The sequence below is a fragment of the Eleutherodactylus coqui genome, chromosome 2 (genome assembly GCF_035609145.1).
Source record: "Eleutherodactylus coqui strain aEleCoq1 chromosome 2, aEleCoq1.hap1, whole genome shotgun sequence".
In the NCBI taxonomy this organism is placed as follows: domain Eukaryota; kingdom Metazoa; phylum Chordata; class Amphibia; order Anura; family Eleutherodactylidae; genus Eleutherodactylus; species Eleutherodactylus coqui.
Genome location: NC_089838.1, coordinates 319,656,927 through 319,680,537, shown reverse-complemented (window position 1 = coordinate 319,680,537; position 23,611 = coordinate 319,656,927). Strand labels below are relative to the sequence as shown.

General features: G+C 46.1%; 1 protein-coding gene across 1 annotated transcript in view; it reads right to left on the bottom strand.

The window, feature by feature from the left end:
• The window catches only part of LOC136610275 (complement C3-like), a 133,505-nt gene that overhangs the window by 74,835 nt on the left and 35,059 nt on the right, over window positions 1–23,611 (bottom strand). The window contains exons 13-14 of the mRNA XM_066589507.1: window positions 15,741–15,932; window positions 9,089–9,238 (exon numbers count right to left, since the gene is read on the bottom strand). Of these exons, the coding sequence (XP_066445604.1) occupies window positions 9,089–9,238; window positions 15,741–15,932 (342 nt within the window). The remainder of the gene's footprint in view (window positions 1–9,088; window positions 9,239–15,740; window positions 15,933–23,611) is intronic.

Here is a 23,611-nt window from a genome sequence, read left to right as displayed (position 1 = left end):
TGCCCCAGTCAGACTGGGGTTCTTTTCAAGTGTACAGATGTAGTAAAAACTCCGTGTGCACCTACAGCCTGGGTGGGTGCCAGGAAGCCACCGGCGGTACATAGAAATATCCCATTGCATTGCCCAACACAGCTGAGGTAGTAATGTCGTGCGTAATACAGGTGGGCTTCGGCCCACACTGCATGCCCCAGTCAGACTGGGGTTCTTTAGAAGTGGACACATGTAGGTTAAACTCCCTGTGGACCCACTGCCTGGGTGGGTGCCAGGAAGCCACCGGCTTCGGCCCACACTGCATGCCCCAGTCAGACTGGGGTTCTTTTCAAGTGTACAGATGTAGTAAAAACTCCGTGTGCACCTACAGCCTGGGTGGGTGCCAGGAAGCCACCGGCGGTACATAGAAATATCCCATTGCATTGCCCAACACAGCTGAGGTAGTAATGTCGTGCGTAATACAGGTGGGCTTCGGCCCACACTGCATGCCCCAGTCTGACTGGGGTTCTTTAGAAGTGGACACATGTAGGTTAAACTCCCTGTGGACCCACTGCCTGGGTGGGTGCCAGGAAGCCACCGGCGGTACACAAAAATATCCCATTGCATTGCCCAACACAGCTGAGGTAGTAATGTCGTGCGTAATACAGGTGGGCTTCGGCCCACACTGCATGCCCCAGTCTGACTGGGGTTCTTTAGAAGTGGACACATGTAGGTTAAACTCCCTGTGGACCCACTGCCTGGGTGGGTGCCAGGAAGCCACCGGCGGTACATAGAAATATCCCATTGCATTGCCCAACACAGCTGAGGTAGTAATGTCGTGCGTAATACAGGTGGGCTTCGGCCCACACTGCATGCCCCAGTCTGACTGGGGTTCTTTAGAAGTGGACACATGTAGGTTAAACTCCCTGTGGACTCACTGCCTGGGTGGGTGCCAGGAAGCCACCGGCGGTACATAGAAATATCCCATTGCATTGCCCAACACAGCTGAGGTAACGTCAGCTGGAATGCAGGTGGGCTAAAAATTAATTTGATTACACTGTAGGCGAGGGCCCACAAAAATTGCTGTATCAACAGTACTAATGTACATCCCAAAAATTGGCCATGGCCAGCCAAGAGGGCAGGTGAAACCCATTAATCGCTTTGGTTAATGTGGCTTAAGTGGTAACTAGGCCTGGAGGCAGCCCAGTGTAACGAAAAATTGGTTCAAGTTACAGTTCCAACGCTTTTAAGCGCATTGAAACTTATAAAAATTGTTCAGAAAAATTATTTGAGTGAGCCTTGTGGCCCTAAGAAAAATTGCCCGTTCAGCGTGATTACGTGAGGTTTCAGGAGGAGGAGCAGGAGGAGGAGGAGGAATATTAGACACAGATTGATGAAGCAGAAATGTCCCCGTTTTGGATGGTGAGAGAGAACGTAGCTTCCATCCGCGGGTGCAGCCTACGTATTGCTTACGTATCGCTGCTGTCCGCTGGTGGAGAACAGAAGTCTGGGGAAATCCAGCCTTTGTTCATCTTGATGAGTGTTAGCCTGTCGGCACTGTCGGTTGACAAGCGGCTACGCTTATCTGTGATGATTCCCCCAGCCGCACTAAACACCCTCTCCGACAAGACGCTAGCCGCAGGACAAGCAAGCACCTCCAGGGCATACAGCGCTAGTTCAGGCCACGTGTCCAGCTTCGACACCCAGTAGTTGTAGGGGGCAGAGGCGTCACCGAGGATGGTCGTGCGATCGGCTACGTACTCCCTCACCATCCTTTTACAGTGCTCCCGCCGACTCAGCCTTGACTGGGGAGCGGTGACACAGTCTTGGTGGGGAGCCATAAAGCTGGCCAGGCCCTTAAAGACTGTTGCACTGCCTGGGATGTACATGCTGCTCGATCTCCGCACCTCCCCTGCTACCTTGCCCTCGGTACTGCGCCTTCTGCCACTAGCGCTGTCGGCTGGGAATTTTACCATCAGCTTGTCCGCAAGGGTCCTGTGGTATAGCAACACTCTCGAACCCCTTTCCTCTTCGGGAATGAGAGTGGGCAGGTTCTCCTTATAGCGTGGGTCGAGCAGTGTGTACACCCAGTAATCCGTTGTGGCCAGAATGCGTGCAACGCGAGGGTCACGAGAAAGGCATCCTAACATGAAGTCAGCCATGTGTGCCAGGGTACCAGTACGCAACACATGGCTGTCTTCACTAGGAAGATCACTTTCAGGATCCTCCTCCTCCTCCTCCTCCTCCTCAGGCCATACACGCTGAAAGGATGACAGGCAATCAGCCGGTGTACCGTCAGCAGCGGGCCAAGCTGTCTCTTCCCCCTCCTCCTCCTCCTCCTCCTGTACGCGCTGAGAAATAGACAGGAGGGTGCCCTGACTATCCAGCGGCATACTGTCTTCCCCCGCCACCGTTTCCGAGCGCAAAGCAGCTGCCTCTATGGTTTGCAGGGAATTTCTCAAGATGCATAGCAGAGGAATGGTGACGCTAATGATTGTAGCATCGCCGCTCACCACCTGGGTAGACTCCTCAAAATTACCAAGGACATGGCAGATGTCTGCCAACCAGGCCCACTCTTCTGAAAGGAATTGAGGAGGCTGACTCCCACTGCGCCGCCCATGTTGGAGTTGGTATTCGACTATAGCTCTACGTTGTTCATAGAGCCTGGCCAACATGTGGAGCATAGAGTTCCACCGTGTGGGCACGTCGCACAGCAGTCGGTGCACTGGCAGCTTAAAGTGATGTTGCAGGGTGGCAGCGTCCGTGTGGGACTTGCGGAAATGTGCGCAGAGCCGGCGCGCCTTTACGAGCAGGTCTGACAAGCGTGGGTAGCTTTTCAGAAAGCGCTGAACCACCAAATTAAAGACGTGGGCCAGGCATGGCACGTGCGTGAGGCTGCCGAGCTGCAGAGCCGCCACCAGGTTACGGCCGTTGTCACACACGACCATGCCCGGTTGGAGGCTCAGCGGCGCAAGCCAGCCGTCGGTCTGCTGTGTCAGACCCTGCAGCAGTTCGTGGGCCGTGTGCCTCTTATCGCCTAAGCTGAGTAGTTTCAGCACGGCCTGCTGACGCTTGCCCACCGCTGTGCTGCCACACCGCGCGACACCGACTGCTGGCGACATGCTGCTGCTAACACATCTTGATTGCGAGACAGAGGAGGAGGAGGGTGCTTTAGTGGAGGAAGCATACACCTCCGCAGATACCACCACCGAGCTGGGGCCCGCAATTCTGGGGGTGGGTAGGACGTGAGCGGTCCCAGGCTCTGACTCTGTCCCAGCCTCCACTAAATTCACCCAATGTGCCGTCAGGGAGATGTAGTGGCCCTGCCCGCCTGTGCTTGTCCACGTGTCTGTTGTTAAGTGGACCGTGGCAGTAACCGCGTTGGTGAGGGCGCGTACAATGTTGCGGGAGACGTGGTCGTGCAGGGCTGGGACGGCACATCGGGAAAAGTAGTGGCGACTGGGAACTGAGTAGCGCGGGGCCGCCGCCTCCATGATACTTTTGAAGGACTCCGTTTCCACAACCCTATACGGCAGCATCTCAAGGCTGATGAATTTTGCTATGCGGACGGTTAACGTTTGAGCGTGCGGGTGCGTGGCGGCGTACTTGCGCTTGCGCTCAAACAGTTGCGCAAGCGACGGCTGGACGGTGCGCTGAACTACACTGCTGGATGGGGCCGAGGACAGCGGAGATGAGGGTGTGGGTGCAGGCCATGAGGCGGTAGTGCCTGTGTCCTGAGAGGGGGGTTGCATCTCAGTGGCAGGTTGGGGCACAGGGGGAGAGGCAGGGGTGCAAACCGGAGGCGGTGAACGGCCTTCGTCCCACCTTGTGGGGTGCTTGGCCATCATATGTCTGCGCATGGTGGTGGTGGTGAGGCTGTTGGTGTTGGCTCCCCGGCTGAGCATTGCGCGACAAAGGTTGCACACCACTGTTCGTCGGTCGTCAGGCGTCTCTGTGAAAAACTGCCAGACCTTTGAGCACCTCGGCCTCTGCAGGGTGGCATGGCGCGAGGGGGCGCTTTGGGAAACAGTTGGTGGATTATTCGGTCTGGCCCTGCCTCTACCCCTGGCCACCGCACTGCCTCTTGCAACCTGCCCTGCTGATGCCCTTGACTCCCCCTCTGAAGACCTGTCCTCCTGAGTAAGCGTTGCACACCAGGTGGGGTCAGTCACCTCATCGTCCTGCTGCTCTTCCTCCGAATCCTCTGTGCGCTGCTCCCTCGGACTTACTGCCCTTACTACTACCTCACTGCAAGACAACTGTGTCTGATCGTCATCGTCCTCCTCACCCACAGAAAGTTGTTGAGACAGTTGGCGGAAGTCCCCAGCCTCTTCCCCCGGACCCCGGGAACTTTCGAATGGTTGGGCATCAGTGACGATAAACTCCTCTGGTGGGAGAGGAACCGCTGCTGCCCAATCTAAGCAGGGGCCCGAGAACAGTTCCTGGGAGTGTTCCCGCTCCTGAGCAGGTGTCATTGTAGTGGAGTGAGGAGGCTGGGAGGAAGGAGGAGCAGCAGACAGAGGATTCGGATTTGCAGCAGTGGACGGCGCAGAACTGCGTGTTGACGATAGGTTGCTCGAAGCACTTTCTGCCATCCAGGACAGGACCTGCTCACACTGCTCATTTTCTAATAACCGTCTCCCGCGTGGACCCATTAATTGGGCGATGAATGTGGGGACACCAGAAACGTGCCTCTCTCCTAATCGCGCAGCAGTCGGCTGCGACACACCTGGATCAGGAGCTCGGCCTGTGCCCACACCCTGACTTGGCCCTCCGCGTCCTCGGCCGCGTCCACGTCCTCTAGGCCTACCCCTACCCCTCAGCATGCTGTATTACCAGTGATTTGATTTTACAGGCAGGAAATAAATTGGCGCAAGACTGCAGCCAAATATAATTTTTTCCCTTTTTTGAAAACGAAAGGCCCCACTGCCTCTAGTGAATGAATAATCTAAGTTTAATAACTGTGCTGTGTCCCTGCTAATGTGTCACAGAACGTGAGGGTAGCAGAGTTATTAACTCTGGCAGAGCAGGTATTTTTTTTCCCAATTAAGGAAAGCAAATGGCGAAGCCAGGAGTAAAACGTAGCTGGGTGCGTCTGATTTTTAAACGTTGCACACGCAGCCGACACGTGTCCACCGCCCTTAGGACGGACAGAGGCAGGACAAATACAATTATTTTCAGTTTTTTTCCACCAAAAGGCAGCACTGCGTATATTCAATGAACATGAGAAGTTTAATAACTGTGCTGTGTCCCTGCTAATGTGGCACAGAACGTGAGGGTAGCAGAGTTATTAACTCTGGCAGAGCAGGTATTTTTTTTCCCAATTAAGGAAAGCAAATGGCGAAGCCAGGAGTAAAACGTAGCTGGGTGCGTCTGATTTTTAAACGTTGCACACGCAGCCGACACGTGTCCACCGCCCTTAGGACGGACAGAGGCAGGACAAATACAATTATTTTCAGTTTTTTTCCACCAAAAGGCAGCACTGCGTATATTCAATGAACATGAGAAGTTTAATAACTGTGCTGTGTCCCTGCTAATGTGTCACAGAACGTGAGGGTAGCAGAGTTATTAACTCTGGCAGAGCAGGTATTTTTTTTTCCCAATTAAGGAAAGCAAATGGCGAAGCCAGGAGTAAAACGTAGCTGGGTGCGTCTGATTTTTAAACGTTGCACACGCAGCCGACACGTGTCCACCGCCCTTAGGACGGACAGAGGCAGGACAAATACAATTATTTTCAGTTTTTTTCCACCAAAAGGCAGCACTGCGTATATTCAATGAATAATAACTGTGTTGTGGCCCTGCCTACACAATTCTTTCCCTGCAGTATCAATGGAGGGTGCAATGCTCTGCAGAGGCGATTTTGAGAAGAAAAAAAAAATGCAGCACAGCTAACAACAGCCAGCACAGTACTGCACACGGTTAAATATGGCCTTAGAAAGGACCGTTGAGGTTCTTGAAGGCTACACTCACTCCTAACACTCTCCCTGCCTATGCAGCACTTCTGTCCCTAATGCCGGGTGCAACGCTCTGCAGAGGCGATTTTGAGAAGAAAAAAAATTGCCACTGCTAACAGCAGCCAACACACAGCTATCAGTGGCCCTAATAAGGACCTTTGGGGGTCTTGAAGCCTACACTAACTACCAATTCTTTCCCTACAGCAGCTCCGGTACAAACAGCACTGTCCCTCATCTAACTCACACGGCATCTGAGGCGAGCCGCGGGAGGGGCCGACTTTTATATTCGGCGGACACCTGATCTCGCCAGCCACTCACAGCAGGGGGGTGGTATAGGGCTTGAACGACGCAGGGGGAAGTTGTAATGCCTTCCCTGTCTTTCAATTGGCCAGAAAAGCGCGCTAACGTCTCAGGGAAGGAAGTGAAAGTAACCCGAACACCGCATGGTGTTCGTTACGAATAACGAACATCCCGAACACCCTAATATTCGCACGAATATCAAGCTCGGACGAACACGTTCGCTCATCTCTAGTCTTTATACAAGGGGGTACCCAAAGGGAACAGAAGTGTTACGGGTACCGGCTTCTGTTGCTAGGAAATGTCTGGGAACCCTTCCGGGGTGGTATGCCAGGTGATGTTGTTGGGGAAGATTGCTTTCGACTTCAGTGCTTTTTTCTTTTTGAACAAGTTGTTCAGCTTTTTTTGCTATGTCTGGTTCATATGAACAACTAGCTGATATACCCGGCTTCGCCTGAGTTAATTTGGTACTGGTGTTTATCTGGTGTTCACACGGAAAGTCTTATGAAGTTGCCGTTACTTTAGAGGTACCGAGGAAAAAAATATGTTCACCATTTTGCATGGTTCTTTGCGTTACCCAGGAAACATCACCGGGAGGTAACCATGCGACAATTCCTTTATATAAAATGACATCAGGAAGTGAGAGAATTAGATTACGTACGTAAAGTTGGAACGCTAATTCTTTTGCGTTTAGAATTGAGTAATCGAGTTGGGACCCATTAACTTTTCCTATTTATGACATAATCAATGCTCGTGCCAAATTTCAAGTTTCTATGACATCGGGAAGTGAGAGAATTAGATTACGTACGTAAAGTTTGGACGCTAATTCTTTTGCGCTTAGAATTGAATAATCCAGTTGGGACCCATTAGATTTTCCTATTTATGACATAAATCAATGCTTCTGCCAAATTTCATGTTTCTACGACATCGGGAAGTTGGAGAATTAGATTCCGTACGTAAAATTTCAACGCTAATTCTTTTGCGCTAGAATTGAATAATCAAGTTGGGACCTATTAACTTTTCCTATGTAGGACATAATCGATGCTCGTGCCAAATTTCAAGTTTCTATGACATCGGGAAGTGAAGTAGATTACGTACGTAAAATTTGGATGCTAGTTCTTTTGCGCTAGAATTAAATAATCGAGTTGGGACCCATAAGCTTTTCCTATTTATGACATAATTAATGCTCGTGCCAAATTTTAAGTTTCTATGACATTGGGAAGTGAGAGAATTAGATTATGTACGTAAAATTTGGACGCTAGTTCTTTTGCGCTAGAATTAAATAATCGAGTTGGGACCCATTAGCTTTTCCTATTTTGGACATAATCTATGCCAAATTTTATGTTTCTACGACATCGGGAAGTTGGAGAATTTGTGGCGAGTCAGTCAGTCAGTGAGGGCTTTTGTCTTTATATATATATATATATATATATATATATATATATATATATATATATAAAAATAGATTTGCAACCTGGAAATTTAGTTTTCTTTTCCACTGCAATCGTGTTGTGCCGTTTTTCATCAAAAATTGCTTAATCCTCAGCGCTGTGTGGACAAATAGGTGACTAAATCTTCCATCATGAGAACACAGCTGGAGGAACCAGTCACCTGTTTACCCACACAGCACTGATTATTAAGCAATTTGTGATGACAAATGTCATGACACTCTTGCCTAACCCCCTCCGTATTTACACAATCTGGCTCTGTGCAACTTTTCCTAGCAACGGAAGCTTGCATTAGTATCACCCTGCCCACTACAAGAAGATTCCTATTTCGCTTGTGGACCCCGTTGTACATGTGGCCGATCAGCCAATCACAGACTTCAGTGGTGATACTGCCATGACCTGTGATTGGCAAAGTGGCCATGTGTACAATGAACGGCACATGACAGTTGCAGCTTTCAAGGACCAGAGCGGTGGGGGCCAGGGAGGCTGCACTGAACCAGGATGAAAACCGCTTTAACCCACTATTCCCTGGAGTGAGAATACACTGTATGCATACATTTGGGTGCATCCACAAAGTCACACATATTCAGTATCTGATCGCTTTTCTACCTTTTTGGCTCGGTGACAGTTTGCTATTGAAACAACAAGCAATTTTCACAGACTTGAAATTTACAAGTGCAGCGTTTGAATGTGTTTTTCCTAGGAAAACGCATCGCAGTGGCATAAAAGATTGTGGGTTTGCAAGTGCGACTTTCTCGGACCAATATTGCACTCGCCTGTATAAATGCACCTATGTGTTACGGGCAGACTCTACTGTTATGAAATGCCACTTAGAAGTGGTGTGAATCAGCAGAATGTAGTGTGAGGGCACAGTGAGGGGCTGTGAAGGCCATTGTAAGGGCTGTGGTTGTACAAGTCTGCTGAACAGAAGTTACACAGAACTATTTGATCTAATCTGCTGTGATTCCTGAGCTAAACGCTGAAACTGTTACCCAAGATTTATTACTGAAGTCATCTACTGGGTGTTTAAGCTGGAGTGTGTTCTGGTTTCCAATGAAAGTTGCAAGTATGTGACCCAAGACATGCCTGTACCTCTGCACTGCCTGAGATCCCAGAACTCTGGCTGCCGGGAGTTCTTCCGTCGCTTCCTGCAAACCGCACATAACCTGAAATAGGCCCTGCCAGGCCCAGAACAACCGCAAACCAACCCCATGTAAGCTCATCCAAATCCCTGCTTCAGGGCTCTAGTCTTATTCTTCTTTTCCACTAAGTCTTTCAGCTACCGACATCATTTTTAGCAGCTAATGGGCTAACATTTTGCCACACAGTCACCCAGGTATTATAGAACTGCATAAATCCCATGTTGTTTCCTCATTTCCATAGATGTTACTAATTCTTAAACTATGTGCAAGTTCTTACCTTACTCTGAGTCAGCTTATACTTGCTGTTTAGTGTGAAGACACCTTTATCCACTGCCACCAGTCCAACAGTGGAATGATAGTCCGCCTTCAAGGTCAGTTTTATGGGATCTTGAGGTTTTCCGATTTTGTTATCAGCTTCCAGTGTCAGCTATGGGTAAGAGGTTTAAATATACAAATAGCAATGATAATCAGAGACTGACTGGATGGGATCAAAGAATATTGTGATCATGATGCACTTTAAGGCCCATTTAGATGTAATGATTATTGCTCAAAATTCGCTCAAAAGAACGAATTTGATCAATAATTTTTCAGTGTGAATGGGAAAAAGGTAGAAAAAAAAATCTCTCACTTATTTTTTCAGTTGTTTAAGCTGACAATTCAGTCAGTTTAAAAAACCTTGTTGGCTCACTCGCATCTTGTCCTGTTTAAACTCTCCCCGTTCAATGCTTCCCACAGGAGATGACATCTGCGCTTGTGCAGCTAATTTATACAATTCAGAACCTTGCTATTAGAAGTGGAAAGAAAGAACAAAGACCAAAAATTCAGAAGGAAAGTAGAAGAGCAAGAGACACCGATTACAAACTAAAAGGTTTTTAAACAAATGCACAGAGCATGGGAAACAAACAAGGCGAATTGGAGCTCCTAACACTGGAAGAGAAATATGATGTCATAGACAACATGGAAACATAGTGGAATGATACACATGACGTGAATACAAGGCTTGAAGGATACAACTTATTTATAAGAAACAGACCTAAAAAAAAGGGAGGAGGTATTGTGTTGTATGTTAGGAAAACATTAATCTCCACAGAGATTCGAGCTTCAGAGCATGGTAGTTCTGTAGAAACTGTTTGGGTAAAAATACAAGGTTAGAACAACAGAAAGGACACCATTGTAGGCATTTACTATGGGCCACCAGGACAAGCAGAAGATATGGATGAACTCTTTCTACATCAGATGGCCAAGCTCTCAAAAAAGCACAACATAGTGATCATGGGAGATTTTAACTATCCAGACATTTGTTGGGAATCTCTCTCAGGTAAAAGTAATGGATCCCACAAAGTATTGCTGACAACTTTATCTTCCAAAAGGTAGAAGAGAAAACAAAGGGATCTGCTATCTTGGACCGAATTCTTACCAACAGGGAGGGAATGGTGGAGGAAGTAAGGGTGGCTGGGACCTTAGGAGGCAGTAATCATGCTATCCTTGAATTTAGGATAAAAAGGGGAGGAAGATCTGAGAAAACTCAGATCTCAAGGTTGGATTTCAGAAAGACAGATTTTAATGACCTGAGAAAGAGGGTAGGAATAATCCAATGGCTGGATGTTCTTAAGGACAGAAATGTCCAAGAAGGTTGGGAAATATTGCGAAATTAGATTCTCAAAGCACAATCGATAACCATCCCTAAAAGAAAGGAAGCATCTAAAGATACCAGGATGGGATGAACACAGAACTTGTGCACATGTTAAAAAAGAAGAAAAATGTTTTTTAAATGGAAAGAGGGGGAAATATCTAAAGAAGACTGTAATGCTGCCTGCAGAAACTGTAGGGCAAGTGTCAGAATAGCTAAAGCTGATAATGAATTGAGGCTTACAACAGAGACCAAAAGCAATAAAAAAAGGATTTGGGGGGTATGTCAAAAGCAAAAGAAAAGTCAAAAATGCTACTGGATGCTTACAAGATGAAAATGGTGAATTGGTTAAGAATGATGTTGAGGAGGCTGAACTTTTAACCCTTTCCAATTCACTGTCTGACCTCTGAAGACATTATGATTTAAGGCTGTACAGCTTTGTTGTTGGAAGACGTCTGTCAGGGTTCTCTTACTGTATATTGCCAGCCTTTCTGCTGTCGGAGCCTATCTAGTGTGTCACCTCATGCAGTACTGGCTTTAGCCAGCATATAGCGCTGCTGTATAACGGCAGGAAAAAGTAAGCCCCCCAGGAAAACCAGGATACAAATTGTATTGGAAAGGGTTAAATTCCTATTTTGTATCTATTTTCTCTCAGAAACTAGATGTAACCTCAACTGATCTTGCCAGTGCCATTGGGGGAATACAATAATGCAGGCTATCTAAAAGCAGAGAGATGGTGAGGGAACACTTGGCTAATTTAAATGAACTCAAGTCTCAGGTCCAGATAAACCTAGCATACTAAAGGAAGCACGGGAAGTAATTGCTAAACCACTCGCCATAATCTTTGAAAATTCCTGGAGAACAGGAGAAGTCCCAGAAGATTGGAAAAGGGCAAATGTTGTTCCTATCTTCAAAAAAGGAAAGAAGGTGGACCCAGGAAACTAAAGGCCTGTGAGCCTGACTTCTATACCGGGAAAGATATTTGAACAAATTATTAACCCCTTAATGACATGGCCTATTTTGGGCTTAAGGACGCAATGATTTTTGGCGGATTTTCTTCTCCATTTATCAAGTCATAACTTTTTAATTTTTTCGTCGATGCGGCCGTATAAGGGCTGTTTTTTTGCGTGGCAAACTGTCGTTTTTATCGGTGCCACTTTTGGGTACATTTGACTATATTGTAAAAGAGAAAACGCATCAATTCTGTCATAGGTTTTTTTTGTTTTTTTTACAGTGTTAATCATGCAGCATAAATGACACAATCCATTTTTTTGGTCGGTACGATTACAACGATAGCAAAATTCTTACTTTTTTTTTAGGTTTTTCCACTTTTCTGCAATGAAAACCCTTTTTTGGAAATCTTTTTTTTTTCTAAATCGCTGCATTCAAAGTCCTGTAACTTTTTTTTATTTTTCTATGTACGGAGCTCTGTGGGGGCTTATTATTTGCAAGATGAGCTGTACTTTTTATTGGTACAATTTTCGGGTACATACGGCTTTTTTGATCACTTTTATTGCATTTTTAGGGAGGCATTTTGCCTAAGTTTTTTAGCGTTTTTTTAACGCTTTTTTCCATGCACACTCAAAAGCATGTGCAACTTATTGTACGCATCGTTATGGATGCGACAATGTCAAATATGTGGGGTTTTAAAATTTTTTAACCTTTTTTTATGCTAATATAAGAAAAAGCATAAAAAAAGGTTTTTTTAATCTTTTCTTTTTTTAAACATTTTTTTTAATTCATTTTTTTAATCTTTTTTTATTTTTACACAACTTATGTCCCCCTGGGGGACTTTGACCACAGTGCTGCCCATCGCTGTGGTAAGGCATGGCAGGGCTACTGCCCTGCCATGCCTTATCGCTTATGCAGAGATAATAGGCGTCGTCAATACAGGATAACATCGCAAGAGCCGGCCGAAGACACAGAGGGAGCGCGCTCCCTCTGTGAACTCTTTCCCTGCCGCGATCTACGTAGATCGCGGCAGGGAAGGGGTTAACAGCGGGGGGGGCGCATCTCCGATGCCCCCCCCCCCCCCCCCGCGCTGTTGCAGCGGGACGCCGGCTGTGACTGACAGCAGGCTCTGGCTGCGGGATAGCGCAGGATCATATGTGATCCCGCGCTATCCCCAGGAAGTACCCCGCTCCCAGGACGTAAACTTACGCCCTGGAGCGGGTAGGGGTTAAACAGCAAGTATGCAAGTACTTGGATGAAAATGGAGTAATTAACCAGAGCCAGCATGGGTTTGTAACAAACAAGGCATGCCAGATGAATCTAATTTCCATCTATGACAGAATCGCTGACTGGGTTGATCTGGAAAATGCGGTGGATATAGTATATTTTGACTTTAGTAAAGCATTTGACAAAGTATCTCCTACCATACTTATTGGAAAAATGACCAAATATGGGATTGACAAGGCAACTGTTAGGTGGATTCACAACTGGCTGAGTGATCGTACTCAAAGAGTGCTCATAAATGGCTGCACAGCCAAGTGGAAGAATGTATCAAGTGGGGTACCACAAGGCTCTGTCCTAGGCCCAGTGTTGTTCAACATTTTTAGAAATGATCTGGAGTAGGGAATTGATGGGAAACTGATCAAATTTGACGACACAAAGGTAGGAGGCATATTTAACCCTATAGCATAGAGAAGAGAGAGGATTCAAGAAGATCTAGAAAAGCTTGGACAGTTAGCGGTGACTAACATAATGGTATTTAACAAGGAGAAATGCAAAGTCCTACATCTGGGCAAAAAAAATGAAAAGCACATACAGAATGCGAGGAATTGGGCTAAGCAGCAGCACATGTGAAAAAGACCTGGGTATACTGATAGATCATAGACTGAACGTCATTTAACAATAAGATGCAGCAACCAAAAAGGCAAACACAATTCTGGGATGTATTAAGAGAAGCATAGAGTCTAGATCACGTGAGGTAATTATATCCCCCTCTACGTTTCCTTAGTCAGAACTCATCTGGAATACTGTGTCCAGTTCTAGTCACCCAAATTTAAAAAAAACAAGCAAACGACAAACTGGAGAAGGTTCAGATAAGGGTTGCCAAGATGGTGAGCGGTCTGCAAATCATGTCCTAAGAGGAACGGTTAAAGGATCTGGGAATGTTTAGCTTGCAAAAAAGAAGGCTGAGAGGAGACTTAATAGCGGTCTACAAATATCTGAAGGGCTGTCACAGTGCAGAGGGGTCAGCCCTATTCTCATTTGCACAAGAAAAGACTAGAAGCAATGGGTTGAAACTGAAAGGGAGGAGACTGATTAGATATTAGAAAATACTTTCTGACAGTGAGGGTGATCAATGAGTGGAACAGGTTACCACAGGAGGTGGTGAGTTCTTTTTCAATAGAAGTGTTCAAACAAAGGCTGGACAGATATCTGTCTGGGATGATTTAGTGATCCTGCATTGAGCAGACCAAATGATCATGGAGGTCCCTTCCAACTCTACCATTCTATGAAAAGTGGTCTCCCTCCCATTATCCGCACCATGGTCAACATTAATTGCAGTGCTTCTGTAGTATACAGTACTTACTGGCCTCTGGTCCCCATGGGTTGCAAACCAGAGTAGCAAGCACAAATCCGGATTGTGGCACTGTTGTTGGACAGGATATTCCTCCCTTGACAGCAAAGTCAAAAAATAACTGTCCTATACCAAAACCATGCATCTATTTCTGAGAGCGCATTTGTTATCTGTACATATTCGGGGTCTGCCCAAACTAGGCCATGAATCTATTGAACGCTACTAAGCATTAGCGTCAAACTCAGAAATCCTTGTTCAGTTTTTGTTTTTTAAAGAGCTACACATGGTGGAAAGTGCGATATTGGGCCATGAATCACAGCCCGATTTCACCCTCAACCAGTGTGAAACTAGCCTTAAGAGTGATTATGTTTTTTTTTAAGTATATAAAAGGTAGCATGCCATTCTGCAACTTATCCTACATCCTATATGTAAAACAGGAACTCCAACATCAGCCCAAGTTTGTGATATTTTTAATATTGAGATATGTATGTTGAAACTTAATGATGCTTCATCTATTGAACTGCACCTTGCAGCACATGCCAAATTATTGTCTATCATTATTATTCACCCACTAGGTGGTGAAGTATCATACAAAGAGCTTATTCACATAGGCGTAAATGTATTTGTGTTCCTGAATGTGCAGCGTAATCCAGAACCTAAAGATGCCTATTCCCTGTGTATCTTGGCCCTTCTATGGGTTTTGTTGCATAAATACGCAGTGTTTTTACGCATGGAAAAATACCCAGAATGGCCCATTGTTTTGATGCACAAATAGCGGTAAATACATGTTCCATGTGTATTTGCGTTAGCCCATTCATCACGTCTATCGCCTATTATGGTGGGTAATACACACATAAATAGGACTTGCTTCATATTTTTTAATGAGACTGAAAATTGTGTGAAAAATACGCTCGTCTGAATACCGCAATATAAATCAATGGGGATTCAGCACAGCATATTATGTATGAGAGATGAACCCTAGTGTTTGAACACCATCTTGTTCCCCACTCCATTTTCTAAGTTACATTACATGACATGGTAATTTGTTCAGAAGTGTAGGACAATCAGAAGATTACAAGGCCTGAAGAAGAAAGCTGTGATAGACCTTCACTCACACAAATGTTTATTTAGGGAAACTTTGTTTTAGAAATGCACTCTGCTTAGCAAATCGTAAAACAGATAAAGAGTTCATTATTTGATCTTCTATACAAAATGTAAACCTTAACGAAGCTTAGGAATGCTAATAGATTACAAATTAACGATCTCAGACAGTAAGCAAACAGCACATGACTAGAGAAGAGTTTACCCATAGACCAATGTCACTGCACACGCTGAGTTCAAGTAATCAATGATAAAGAGGTGTAACAAGTTATGTGTATGTATAAATCAGGTGACCTTTAGTCTCGCTTTCAATGTATTCGTCTAAAAGGACTGTAAATACTTTGGCTTGTTAACAAATAAATGGAATCATTTCCAATTTACACAAATGCTGTGTGACCTCCGAGCAGCTCGTCCTAACCCTGATTTGGAAAACAAGAAAATACCTAAATAGCTCCATTGTGCTGACACGTGTGTAACTTGCGTGTTTGCAATCATGTTTGATTTTAACGGCACACCACATGTCTGGGAACGATATTGCAAGTAGTATTTTTAAAATTTAGAAATCAAAATTTAGATTTTGTCTGAAACATTAAGATACCTAGAAAAAAATTGCAATTTATAAACAGAATCCAAAAGAATTTGACTCATGCACTATTTATTTCATAATCTTACCGTTCCCATACACTTATCCACCACGTCCACCCATACGGAGTCAGATACTATCTCGCCTCCAACAATGTAATATGCAACAATACGGAAAGATGGTATGAAATCCTCAGTGATGAACAGTGACATGGTGATCGGGGATTGGCCCACCTTTCGGCTTTGCTTGCCTGCTTTCATTATCTGACCTTTGTTTAGGATCTAGAAAAATATGAAGTAATTTATTAGACTCACATACTGTATGGCGAACTAGGTGATCATATTTGTTTCCTTATTGAAATTATCCAGCTGTTCTTATTTTGGATGGAGTCCTCTACGGTACTGTAGGTGCCATACTCTCATATTACAGCTAGGTTTCTCTTTAGCTTGACAAAATGTGATATCACGATATGCCGCACTATCAGTGTTTTTTTTCTTTATAAATTCTTTATTTATATACGATTTTTGCTTTTTTCCAAAACATCAAGTTTAACATCGTCAGCTCACGTAAGAGTAATAACCAATCAAAGCAAACTTGGTAATGCACGTTTCACATTGCCGATGGCTTAGAAAAGACTGCTATCCAGATGGGCCCATCTGGCTCTTTATTGCTGAACCAAGTGGGAAGAATATATATTAAGGTGTTGGTGGTGTAAGCTCCCCGTCGGAACTCGTCATCCCATTGCTCAAAGTGATGAAAGAGTCCACCTGCAGCTTCGTTATGCCTTATCTATCATTGACTGAAGAAAAACAAAAAAAGCCTTAGTCTAACTTTAAAGCAGAATTTTCCCTGTCTGTGGGACAACTGTCCCTATCCTGAGAACCGCTGATAGGAGGAGAAGGGGGAGATGGGGAAAGACAGTGAAGTGGAGTAAGGAAATAAAGAGGAAGAGAGAGATAAGAAGGAAAACGAAAGTGGGGAGGGGTAGAGAAGAAAACTAACCTATATGTGGTCTTCCCTCTTGTTTTTAAGACCACTGACCCAGAACCTGTCTTTGTGGGAATGGTACTGATCTACCTGCAACTCGGCCCCCCTCTGGGATCTTGTGTAATTAGGATTTGTAGATATTACGGTATTCCATCGAGTCTTGAAACTCAATCTAGTAAAACCACATTTTCAGGAACCTATCATGTGTACCTTTCATTGATGCAGAGTGTTTTATTTACACTTTGAATTGCTTTACAATGGGCTTTGTTGTCTTAAGATAAGAGAACAATAGCTTTTTTAATGGTTATCACTGCCTGCGGGTGACACCGCTGCCTCTTCTCCTGGGTTACATGCTGGCATTGCAGTCCAACACCCCCCGCTCCCCCCACACACACACCGCACGACCTTGCATCCACAGCGCTGTTGAGAATAGATGATAAATTGATGTACGATCATCATTCCAATCCCATGCCACCTCCGTCACAAATTTGTCAGGAGCCGCAAACTTGGGCATAAAGGGGACTCAGGTGCCAGCACTTCTACACATCTCCACAATGCAGCAATACTCTGTGTGGGAAGCACGTGAGCAGGCCCAGGGTCAGGCTTGGTCTCAGCCTCCACCTTGTATGACCCAAGGTGCCGCGAGTTACATAGCATTGGGAAATCCATGTGTCCCCACACAATTTATTCTGTGTAGGAGTCAGATAGCTCAACACCGCAATGGGAAGTCTTGGAGTTCCTTGGGCTCACCTATGCTGTCGGTGCACAAAAAAGGTATTACGCAGGAAGAAATCAAAGTGCCCAAACATGGCAGAGTTTCACCCCGCCAAGGACCTCGGCCCACATTTCTACCCTAGTCAGTCAGTGTATTCGTGCCAGACAGGTAAAACACTGCAATGGGAAGTCTTTGTTGACCCACAGCATAGGCAAGCTCCTTGAACTCAAGGAAAGTATTACATATAAAGAAATCAAAGCGCCCAAACATGGCAGTTTCACCCTGCCAAGGACCTCGACCTCGGCTAACACTATCATTAATCGTAGGCATAAAGCGGACTCTGATGCTAGTGCAGCTGTGAATGTCTCTTTAATGCAGTAATGCTCCTTTGTTTGGTCCAAACTAGTGCCTTAGATAACTGTGGTAACACGAGAGAAAATGTTTCCCAGCGCTGATCCCCAGATCCCAAGCAGGAGGAGAAGGAGGTGGCATAATAAGGCCGAGAAACCATGACAGAGGTAGGACCCACAATACTCCTTGTGGGAAGTACGTGAGCGGGTCCTGCATCAGGCTCGGTCCCAGCCTCCATCTTGTGTGACCCGAGGTGCCGTGATTTAAATAGCTATGGGAAATCCATGGGTCCCCACACACTTCATTCTCTGTAGGTGTTAGATAGCTCAACACCGCAATGGGAAGTCTTTGAGTTCCTTGGGCTCGCCTATGCGGTCAGTGCACAAAGATGCTATTACACAGGAAGAAATCAAAGTGCCCATACATGGCAAAGTTTCACCCCGCCAAGGACCTCGGCTTTGGCCCACATTTCTGGCCAAGTCAGTCAGTGTATTTGTGCCGCAATGGCAGGTCTTTGTGCACCCACAGCATAGGCGACCCCAGTAAAGTTTCTCTAGCAAGAGTATAGGCAAACCCCAGTAACATTTCTATAGCAAAAGTATAGGAGAACCCCTCAAACCATTCAGTAAAAACTCCATAGGCGGACCCCAATAACATTTCTGTAGCAAAAGTATAGGTAGACCCCTCTAACATTTCTGTAGCAAAAGTATAGGCAAACCCCTCAAACCATTCAGTAGAAACCGTATAGGCGGACCCTAGTAACATTTCTGTAGCAAAAGTATAGGGAGACCCCAGTAACATTTCTGTAGCAAGAGTATAGGCGGACCCCAGTAACATTTCTATAGCAAGAGTATAGGCAGACCCCAGTAACATTTCTGTAGCAAACGTATAGGCAGACCCCAGTAACATTTCTGTAGCAAAAGTATAGGCAGACCCCAGTAACATTTCTGTAGCAAGAGTATAGGCGGACCCCAGTAACATTTCCGTAGCAAGAGTATAGTTGGACCCCAGTAACATTTTTGTAGCAAAAGTATAGGCAGACCCCAGGAACATTTCTGTAGCAAGAGTATAGGCTGACCCCAGTAACATTTCTGTTGCAAAAGTATAGGCGAACCCCTCAAACCATTCAGTAGAAACTGCATAGGCAGATCCCTGTAACATTTCTATAGCAAGAGTATAGGCGGTCCCCAGTAACATTTCTATAGCAAGAGTATAGGCGGTCCCCAGTAACATTTCTGTAGCAAAAGTATAGGCAGACCCCTGTAACATTTCTGTAGCAAGAGTATAGGGAGACCAAAGTAACCTTTCTGTAGCAAAAGTATAGGTGAACCTCTCAAGCCATTCAGTAGAAACTGCATAGGCTGACCCCGGTAACATTTCTGTAGCAAAAGTATAGGGAGACCCTAGTAGCATTTCTGTAGCAAGAGTGTAGGCGAACCTCTGAAACACTGGTGTACCAAGAGTATAGGCGAACACCTGAAAAAATTTGGTTACCAAGAGTGTAGGCAAAGGCCCGAAAAATTAGATACAGTATAGGCGAGGGCCAGAAAAATTGGTGTACCAAGAGTACAAGTGCACCACTGAAAAATTGCTAAACCGCGAGGGCAGGTGAAACCCATAAATATTTTTAAAGATACAGCTCGCTGTTGCTTAATTTGTAACAGAGCCTAGAGGCAGCCCTGTGAAAAAATTGGTTTCTGTTCAAGTATCAATACTTTTGAAACTTTGAAAAATTGCAAAAAACTTTTAAACAACCTTTTGGACCGCAGAAAAATTGGCAGTTCAGCATGATGACATGCTGTTTTAGGAGGAGGAAGAGTAATAATATCCGAGAGTGATTGACAAAGCTAATTCCCCCATTTTTTGTGGTGAAAGAGGATGCATTTTTCCCCTGTTGCAGTGAAAAGAATCATTAGATTCCGCTTCTTTCTGCCGGAGAAGATAAGTCTGGGGAAATCCAGCCTTTGTTCATCTTTGAGTGTAAGCATGTCGGCACTGGTAGCTGACAGGTGGGTACGCTTATCTGTGATGATTCCCCCAGCTGCACTAAACACCCTCTCTGACAAGATGCTAGCGGCAGGGCAGGCCAGCACCTCCAGGGCGTATAGTGCAAGTTAGTGCCACGTGTCCAGCTTTGACACGCAATAGTTCTATGAAGCTGAGGCGTCACGGAGGACGGTGGTACGATCGGCTACGTACTCCCTCACCATCTTTTTACAGTGCTCCCTCCGACTCAGCCTTGACTGGGGAGTGGTGACACAGTCTTGCTGGGGAGCCATAAAGCTGGCAAAGGCCTTGGAGAGTGTTCCCCTGCCTGCGCTGGACATGCTGCCTGATCCCCGCTCCTTCCCTGCTAGTTGGCCCTCGGAACCGCGTCTTCTGCCACTAGCGCTGTCAGATGGGAACTTTAGCATCACTTTTTCCACCAGGGCCCTGTGGTATCGCATTACTCTCATACCCCTTTCCTCTTCGGGAATGAGAGTGGAAAGCGTGTACACCCAGTAATCCGTGTTGGCCAGAATGCGTCTAACGCGAGGGTCACGGGAAAGGCAGCCTAACATGAAGTTAGCCATGTGTGCCAGGGTCCCAGTACGCAACACATTGCTGTCCTCACTAGGAAGATGACTTTCAGGATCCTCCTCCTCTTCAGCCCATACACGCTGAACAGATGAGAGGCAAGCAGCATGGGTACACTCTACAGTGTGGCCAGCTGTCTCTTCCCCCTCCTCCTCCTCCTCCAAAACACGCTGAGATATAGACATGAGGGTGGTCTGGCTATCAAGCGACATACTGTCATCCTCGGTCTCCTGTTCCAACCGCAAAGTGTTTGCCTTTATGCTTAGCAACGAACTTCTCAGTAAGCAAAGCAGTGGGATGGTAATGCTAATGATTGCCGCTTCGCCACTCACCATCTGGGTAGACTCCCCAAAGTTTCCGAGGACCTGGCAGAATTCTGTCATCCATGCCCACTCCTCGGTAAAGAATTGTGGAGGCTGACTACCACTCTGCTGCCCTTGTTGCAGCTGGTATTCCACTATTGCTCTACGCTGCTCTTACAGTCTGGCCAACATGTGCTGGGAGGAAAGAGAAGCAGCAGCCAGAGGATTCAGAGTTGCAGTCCCTAGGCCGGGAGTAGTGGACTGCGTAGAAGACTGGGTGGTCGATACATTGTTGGACGCATTTTCTGCCATCCACGACAGGACCTGCTCACACTGCTCTGTTTGTAATAAAGGTCTAACACGTGGATCCGTAAAATTGTGATATGAAGCTGGGGAGCCCAGAAACTTGCCTCTCGCCTAACCCCTCAGCAGACGGCTGTGATTCACCATGCCCAGGAACTCGGCCTGTGCCCACACCCTCACTTGGACGCCCGCGTCCTCGACCCTTACCCCTACTCCTCATCATGGTGGATTAAGAATACAGCAGGGTCCAAATAAATTACCCCACTGTACAGCACTGACAACTGTGGCTTAATTTACTGCACACAGAGATTTGTAGATAGCGGAGGCTCTATGCTGTGACTTGAAAAAATTAACCCGCTGGCTTGCACTGATACCTTGGGGTAATTTACTGTTTGCAGAGACTTGTAGATAATAAGAGAGGCTGTATGGAGTGGGAGAAGACTCTAAAGCCAGTGAATAGTGCTGGTAACTGCACTATCTCAACCCCACCAATGAAAGGGTATTGTGAGACGCTCTGCACAGCGGCAGAGCTGAAATACTTTGCAGTGGCCCAGGAAATATTACAGTTCTGTTTAGCAGTGAGACCTCTGACTAATGCACTGCAGACACAGAACGGTATAACTGAAGTAGTTTGCAGTAGGCTATGAAATGTTAGAGTGCAGTCTCACGGTGACAGCTGGGTTGTACGGCACTGCAGGCTGAGAACTCTATTACTGAAAGGCTGGGAACAGGCCTGGATGCGCAATACAAAAATTGATGCACTACTGCTTCCAGCCAGCCACACAGTAATGCACATGATGAGGAGTAGCCCTAAGAAGGACTGTTGGGGTTCTTAAAGACAGGATCCTACGCTAACACTATCCCTGTATAAGCAGCAGCACTTTTCCTAATCTCTGCCAGCATGCGTCTGAGGCAAGCCGCGGGCGGGACCAGTTTAAGTACTCGGCAGTCACCTGGTCGGCGCAGCCACTCACTGCTGTCTGCTCGCTCATCTCTAGTGAAAAGTTCTTCCCAAACCCCTCGTATATGGGGGCAACTCCAAAAAATGTGCAGAAGAGAACCATGTCCTCCACACCCCCTCCAACACTTATCAGATAGTTCCGGGAAAAAATCTGAAAGTTTGGCAGGGGACCTATACCATCTCGTGATCACTTTGCTGTGAACCTCCATTAAAGATGCACATGAGGAGGCCCTATTTGACCATCTGTGCGCCATGTTCCATTGGTCTAATGAAAAGGGTCGTCCTAGTTCCCTCTCCCAATTTAGAATGTGGGCTTTTTTTTATTAGCGTTGGGGTCATAGTCTCCTTCACCACAGAATGTTTCGTAGATGCTCTTGAGTTTTAGTTTATAAGGGGAAGGGTCAGATATGAACCAAATAAATATACCGGTAGAGAAAGTTGGGAGAGTCGTCCAGATACTACCTATTTGAGAGTAAAGGAGAAATTTGCTGTCTAGGAGACCATATCTGCACTGTGAATCAGCAAAGGGTTTCATCTTATTTCCATCTGCTATATCCGATACTAAAGCAATGCCCCTGATTTTCCATCTTTGTATATATAAATTGTCTGACCAGAATTTTAAAATATCTATGGGGAGTGAGATCGATCTCCTGGGAGAGTGCTGTTTAGAGGCTTATAACAAATGCCGCCAAGTAGTTATTGCTGCTTTAGGCCGCCTGCACACGGGCGGAAATCCCGCGGCGGGATTTCCGCCGCTCAAAGCCTGCTCCTATGCAGACGACCGCGGTTTGGCTGCGGGAAATCTCGCGCGGCAAACAAACCGCGGCATGTCCTATTTCTGTGCGGGGCTCGCAGAGCCCTGCACAGAAATGTCACCCGGCCGCCGACTCCGGACTGCGCATGCGCCGGCAGCCAGCACATGAAAGAGCCGGGGCCGCACGGCGCGGGTGAATACGCGCTCATCCCTGCAGGTGCTCGGGTCGGATTTCGCGGCGAGAATCCCGACCCGCTCGTCTGCAGGCGGCCTTAATCGTAGGATTAAACACTGGGGTCTAAGCTGGCTGCTAATAACAGATTACAAAGCGATTTCTTGCCTAGCGTAGACTGCTCAATGTTTGGCCAGCTATTTCTCTCCCGTGGAACGCACCAAGCTCTAATTTGGGAAATAATGTTTGCTTTGTAATAGACTGCTATTTTGGGAACTCCCATTCCTCCATGCCTTCTGGGGCTATACAATATAGATGCAGCTACTGTCGGTTTCTTATCTCCCCAGATAAAAGCCATCAATTGTTTTTGTAGAACTTTTAATAGCTTGATGAGGTAACAGTACGAAATCTATATAGAATCCTCGGGAGGATCATCATTTTATATATGATGATTCTCCCTAGCTAGGTGAACTCCACCTTGTTGTAATTGTTGAGACACTCCCGTATTTCTTCCGTCAGTAAGGTGATATTGTGATTCGTTATATTTTCTGAGGGGGACGAGATTTTTATGCCCCAATATTGGATACCTCTGGACTCCCACCCGTAAAGGAATTCTTTTTTAATTTGGGACTGATGTTTTGCGGAAATATAATAGCCAATATTTTGGATTTTGTTGAGATGATTTTGTAGAATGAAATCTTCCCAAAATATGATAATGGATTAGATGCCACCCTGAGGGATTCTAGGGGAGAAGTTAGCATTAATATTGTGTCGTCGGCAAAGAGGCTAACTTTGTGTTGCCTGGATGCTATAGGAACACCACTGATATTACCACACA